We start from the raw sequence: 6675 nt of genomic DNA, 5'->3' as shown, positions 1-6675 counted from the left end.
TCGTGTCAAGCTACATTTTGGTATCAAACTATCCCTTGAAGTGACACAAAAGCGGTACCGAGGCAGGTATAATCTAAAAAAAAAAAAACAGAACTATGCTGGGATTGAACCCATGCCCTCCTGTTTACCAGGCGAGCTTGGTATGAAGACCACGAGTAAAGCCAGCCACTCATTATCAGATAGACCTGACAGGTGGACCTTTTCAGCCGTATTTGTCGGGTTATCTGATAGTGTGTGTGTGCTCATCAGGTATCAGGTAGACCTGATCAGGTGTACCTATCAGGTCTACATGATTATTGGCTGGCCTAATACTAACCTGAGATCAGTGGGGGCTGGTAGGTTGGTGGTTTCCTTCATCTCAGTGTCGATTCGACTCAGATCTACCACATTGAGACTAGCCACTGGATTCACCCTGCCTGGCTTGGGATACCTGAGAAATCAAAAAAAAAAGGGGATAAATTTTATAAAAAAAAAAAAAAAAAAAAAAAAAAAAAAAAAAAAAAATATCAACAATCGGCGAAGATCAGGGATTATTCCTATTCTTCCGTATTATTATTATTTCACAAAAAAGTTCACTCCTCTCTGGATTTTAGCTTTCGGTGCTAGTTACTAAAACTTTGCAGAGAGGCTACGTTTCGAACTCTGTTCGGCCGCATTTCAATGTCAAAGTTTTGAAAAAAAGCTCGAATATGTTCACCTTTTCTCTGGATTCGAGCTTTCCAGCGAAGTCCTTCAAACTTTGCAGAGAAGTTCGTTTTATAAAAAGTGCCTTCGGGCCAGGTTTCTTTCTCGGGAATCGAACCCGCGACCATCGTACCAAACGGACATTGTCCGAACTTACCTGGTAACATTAATCTGGTCATAAATCTCCACAGTGCCAAGTCTCCTATAGCCGGCATATTTGAGCGTGTTGCCTTTGAGAGCTGAATTTCTGCCGTCGATGTAGGCTACCACGATGTCCTTGTTATCCGCTAGATACAGGTTCCAATCCACCGAGAATCTTTCCGTCACTTGGAATGAACTTGGACCTCCGTACCTGTGAGACGAGTAGAACATTTATCAAAATAAAATTATTAATTAGGTACCTATTTGTGGATTTTAATACCTGAGGCATTTTTCGGAACTAGTGAACACCGAAGTAGAGAGCCTCTTCAGAACTTTTGTGGGTATCACAGCATTACTGAGTGCCTATTTTTCCTAATTACCACTGCAATGGTCGCTACTCGATTTAAGCGGCTAACAATGGTCGCCACTTGATTTGTCTTCATAAGGCAGCGTGTACTCCGAATTCCAAACACAGAGCCGAAAAAGCTTCTACCGCGACGGGAATCGAACCCGGGGACCTCCGGGGTACAAGCCTACAGAGATGCCCACTCGGGCACAGAGGTTGTTTCATGAGACAGCCAATACTTCTGAGAAGGAGAGAAAATTTGTATTTTTCATTATTTTTTAGTCGACCTGTTTACTCAAACAGAACGACTTAGGATATGTGTGTTATTATTTTTTGGATCCTTGTTATCCGCTAGATACAGGTTCCAATCCACCGAGAATCTTTCCGTCACTTGGAATGAACTTGGACCTCCGTACCTGTGAGACGGGTAGAACATTTATCAAAATAAAATTATTAAATTAGGTACCTATTTGTGGATTTTAATACCTGAGGCATTTTTTGGAACTAGTAAACACCGAAGCAGAGAGCCTCTTCATAACTTTTGTGGGTATTACAGCATTACTGAGTGCCTCTTTTTCCTATTTACCACTGCAATGGTCGCTACTCGATTTAAGCGGCCAACAATGGTCGCCACTTGATTTGTCTTCATAAGGCTGAGTGTACTCCGAATTCCAAACACAGAGCCGAAAAAGCTTTTACCGCGAAGGGAATCGAACCCGGGGACCTCCAGAGTACAAGCCTACAGAGATGCCCACTCGGGCACAGAGGTTGCTCCATGAGATAGCCAATACTTCTGAGAAGGAGAGAAAATTTGTATTTTTCATTATTTTTTAGTCGACCTGTTTACTCAAACAGAACGAATGGTCATAATGACGGTTCTATTGTCATCAAATGAGGCGTAGGCGAGGTTGTTACCCGAAGGTGAAAACCATAGGGCGGAGCTAGAACTTAGGACTTCCTCTGTAAACATATCATGAAAAGGGGAGGAGCTTATTAATTGGGACGTAGACATTAACAGGAGGTGTAGCTTAGTACTAGCATGCCTTATGACGTAGACGTAACTTGGTGCGCGGTCACAACGGCGACCATAGACCATCGACCTTCGCACCAGGGTGTCCACAACGGAGCCTAGAACTTCCTACGTATTTAGATACACTTGAAAATTTTGAGGTTATGGTCATAATGACGGTTCTATTGTCATCAAATGAGGCGTAGGCGAGGTTGTTACCCGAAGGTGAAAACCATAGGGCGGAGCTAGAACTCAGGACTTCCTCTGTAACATATCATGGAAAAGGGAGGAGCTTATTAATTGGGACGTAGACATTAACAGGAGGTGTGGCTTAGTACTAGCATGCCTTATCACGTAGACGTAACTTGGTGCGCGGTCACAACGGCGACCATAGACCATCGACCTTCGCACCAGGGTGTCCACAACCGAGCCTGGAACTTCCTGCGTATTTAGATACGCTTGAAAATTTTGAGGTTAGAATGTTGTCAAAATTGTATAAAAAAACCACTGCAGAAATAATATTAGGATCAATTTCTTGATTTCCTGCGAGGGTCATCCCAGTTCCAAACCATGTTCAAGATTCAGTTGAGGACGCTTCTAGTCATTAGCATGGTGTGTTTATTTTCTCTTGGGTCGGTACTAGGCTGTGGTCGATGGTCGGTTCTCTGACACCTACTTACCCTCATAGACCCAGTCCGGGATTCCGGTGTACACGGAATTGATGCGTCCCGTGTTGGTCAGTTGATAGTCCTTGTTATCCTCCACTGATTTCCGATAGTAGATGTTATTGGTGAACACGTACGCGAACCCATTACCTACTGGTGACCACACTACTGTTTGTATAACCAGGGGGATGCCGTCTGGAGACACGATGGGATGCAACTCTCTGGAGAAGGAAATAAATAATATTAGTTTGTGGGCCTTGAGTTATGATTTATTTGAGGACCTTAGGTCGAAATGTAATGTCGATAAAAGTGAACACTTTTTGAGTTTTTCAAAAAAATGTAAGGTAATCATTTCTGATATGCAAAGTACATTATTTCAAAGAAGGGTACCAATTACCTACTTGCCTAACCCTTTCTTTTTAGTCGCATAATAAAGAACACAGAATAACTGATGAATCTCATTACTGCTTGAAAATTGGTTATTTTATTGTCACGCTACACTTGTGTGTAGGTAATGATCAGGGAAGTTCAGAATATGGCACTTATTTTTCCAGAATATGGCACTAAAAAACATGGCAATATGGCACTTATATGATGAATCTCATTACTGCTTGAAAATTGGTTATTTCATTGTCACGCTACACTTGTGTGTAATGATCAGAGAAGTTCAGAATATGGCACTTATTTTTCCAGAATATGGCACTAAAAAACATGGCAATATGGCACTTATTTTGGGAAAATATGGCATTTATATTTGTCCAAAACATGGCAAAATAAGCATTTTTTTCAAGAATCAGAGGCAACTATTTTACATTTTTCCTTGAAACGTATCCGTATACCCATAATCAGAAAGGTATCTTGAGTGTCAATGTCAATGCAATCAACCGAAGGTGTATTGGCATCACTTTGGTTCTTCAAAGTGCCAGATATTGGCTGCACTTTTTTACAATCACGATATTTGCATGTACATATTGTATATTTCTCATATTGCTTCCTCACAAGGATTTGGACTGCGCACTACAAACTACAAGCCTAGGTAACTAAATAAGGAGTTTTAATTGTTGTTGTTTTAGTGGCTTTAGCTTTCGCCGAATGGTAATGGCAGAATAAAGGAATGATATCTTTTTGCATCCGCCAAACACCGGTGTTTTGTAGGAATTTTAACTGTGATAACTGATAAAGCATACCTAACATACCTTAAATGCTTGTCACACCTTATAGAATATTAATGAAGGTACTAATTTAAATTTAGAGTATATTTTTATGTCAAATCTAGGAGTCGAACCCAGGTTTCATTCACCCCGACAATGTACAGGATAACTTACTGAGTTTCGATGTTGATGGCTACGTAGGATGCGAAGAATGAATATCTGTACAACTGAAACCAAATAAACCAAATATTATTGTTAGAAGACCAATTTAAAAGTAAACCAAATATTATTGTTAGAAGAGGGAGGAAAGAAGGAAATGAATGTAGGGAGGGAGGAGAGAGAGAGAGAGAGAGAGGAGGGAGGAAGCGAGAAAGAGAGAGAAAGAGGGAGGGAGATAGAAAGAAAAAAAAAAAAGAGTCAGAACTGTATTAATAGCACAAACTAAATTATTCTTGAAGGTTGACGAAGATTTTACCTTGACATTTTAACATAGGTTTCTCAGATTGAAAACAGAAATGTAATAAAAAGTAGAAAGAAGAGGACAAATAAAATTTTATAATAGAAATAACTCGGGGTGGGTGTAATAAACATTTAAGGGAGGAGGGGAGAACAATAAAGGTAAATGATACCATAGAAAGAAGGAAGGAAAAGAACAAAATGCACGCGATTTTTTTGTGCTACACAAAATTGGTTCCCACACACCCAAGAAACCCAGTTTTTCTGCTCCGTTTAACCCATAAAGTTTTTCTTGGCATTCCTGCCTGGTCATCCAGGTCTATGAACGTCAAATGATCCCAACTATCCACGGGGGTCGAACCATCGGACTCTTGATTGTGAGACAGAATGAGGAGCATTTTCTTTCCGTCCGAAGAGAAGCGAAGATGATCGAACGGTTCGAACCAGCCCCGGTCTAAATCACGCGAGAATACCTGGGGGGAGAGATTCGTTTTGTTAATAACACTCATTAAATCCCATTCACACTTGTTGTTCTAAAAAAGTTTAAAAAAAAGAAGTTGGTTCACAACGATTTCAATTAACCCGCAAAGTTCATTTTCATCAAAAGTTGGTTTACTCTTGAATATCTTACAAAGTTATAAAGGTGTGTCTATAGTCGACCGGCCCTCGATCGACGAGGAAAATCTATGTTACCGAGGCAGTGTGGACGTGTCAGTCGACATCAATTGATGGCCGGTCGACCATGTGGGGACACACTTTAAGAGGCCTAAATAAAAATGGAGACGGCACAAAAGGGATCTAATGGAAAATCTATGTTACCGAGGCAGTGTGGACGTGTCAGTCGACATCAATTGATGGCCGGTCGACCATGTGGGGACACACTTTAAGAGGTCTAAATAAAAATGGAGACGGCACAAAAGGGATCTAATAAAGACCGACTATATTTAATAACGAAGTTGGTTCACAACGATTTCAATTAACCCGCAAAGTTCATTTTCATCAAAAGTTGGTTTACTCTTGAATATCTTACAAAGTTATAAAAGTGTGTCCATAGTCGACCGGCCCTCGATCGACGAGGAAAATCTATGATACCGAGGCAGTGTGGACGTGTCAGTCGACATCAATTGATGGCCGGTCGAACATGTGGGGACACACTTTAAGAGGTCTAAATAAAAATGGAGACGGCACAAAAGGGATCTAACAAAGACCGACTATATTTAATAACAAAGCTCTCGTTTACCTTATGATAAGAGTGAGCAATCATGAGGTATTTCTTATCCGCTGATAAGTGATAGTCAAACGCATCCGCCACAATCTGAAAAGCAAAAGAAAATTAATAAGTAGGATAATAATCAATAAAATTATTAAATAAATAAAAACTTCCTTAAATGCAAAACACTTTTTGCCTAAACAGTTTTCAATTTTAATTCAAAGTTCAAACAAGTTTTTATAAATATTTAAGGAGCCAGCCTAATTACCAGTTAGCTTGGAAGGTAGCCAGCCTGCCTTGTAAGCGTTAGGTCGTGGGTTCGGATTCCCGCCCGGGGCAAACTTTATCCTAACACAGAAATGTTAGGTCCGTACTTAGAACGGCTGGCTTTTTCCTTTCTTTTTTCGAATTACATGTATTTCGGTAATATCTACCTCTGTTAGTGTTTTTTCCTTCTATCAAACTTAAAAAAAGGTCATATTAAAAATATTAAAATACAGACTTTTTGTACGGCGTACGGCCTTAAACTCAGAGGACAAAACTTCTATCAAACTTAAAAAAAGGTCATATTAAAAATATTAAAATACAGACTTTTTGTACGGCGTACGGCCTTAAACTCAGAGGACAAATACACCCATAAGGGGATGTTTACTTACGGTAAGCCCATTGTAAGAGGTAGTATTGAATCCTATAATCTCTTGAGTAAGGGTGTCAGCTCTGAACAGGACAATATTGCCAAATGCATCCTTCATTAGGATCTCATTATCTGGGCAGGGACAAAAGAGGAAATTCTACTAAATTTTCAAGGAAAAGTACATTTGAATGGGGCAAATTGGAGCATGTTATTTATGAATGAACTGATGATTTTTGAACTGATAGAAAAGTACATTTGAATGGGGCAAATTGGAGCATGTTATTTATGAATGAACTGATGATTTTTGAACTGATAATGAACTGATAACTACCTGATGAACTGATAACTACCCATTGCCTACGAAATTACCTACAATTTT

General features: G+C 39.8%; 1 protein-coding gene across 1 annotated transcript; it reads right to left on the bottom strand.

Annotated features, from left to right (window-relative positions):
* Window positions 1-693: 693 nt before the first annotated feature.
* Window positions 694-6441, bottom strand: LOC103521018 (prolyl endopeptidase FAP-like). Its single transcript, XM_026831893.1, has 9 exons — window positions 6319-6441; window positions 5693-5767; window positions 4171-4223; window positions 2861-3066; window positions 2314-2444; window positions 1915-1964; window positions 1531-1587; window positions 842-1036; window positions 694-730 (listed from the first exon to the last, which is right to left on the bottom strand). The coding sequence occupies exons 1-9, from the start codon at window positions 6412-6414 to the stop codon at window positions 694-696; spliced, it is 900 nt and encodes a 299-aa protein (XP_026687694.1). The 5' UTR covers window positions 6415-6441.
* Between the last annotated feature and the right edge of the window lie 234 nt (window positions 6442-6675).

This window comes from Diaphorina citri, unplaced genomic scaffold (assembly GCF_000475195.1).
Source record: "Diaphorina citri unplaced genomic scaffold, Diaci psyllid genome assembly version 1.1 scaffold4402, whole genome shotgun sequence".
NCBI classification, from domain to species: Eukaryota; Metazoa; Arthropoda; class Insecta; order Hemiptera; family Psyllidae; genus Diaphorina; species Diaphorina citri.
Note: the sequence above shows the minus strand (reverse complement) of the source record. Positions and strands in the feature narration are given on the sequence as shown.

What these genes read in the sequence shown, in the direction of transcription:
- LOC103521018 (XM_026831893.1), bottom strand. Translation starts at nt 6,414, where the DNA reads ATGAAGGATGCATTTGGCAATATTGTCCTGTTCAGAGCTGACACCCTT. An exon ending in CCCGGACTGGGTCTATGAGG is followed by an intron (nt 2,445 to 2,860) that starts GTAAGTAGGTGT and finishes GATATGTTACAG; the next exon opens with AGGAAGTCCTGAGTTCTAGC. An exon ending in GACCAGATTAATGTTACCAG is followed by an intron (nt 731 to 841) that starts GTAAGTTCGGAC and finishes CAAAGTTTGAAG; the next exon opens with GACTTCGCTGGAAAGCTCGA.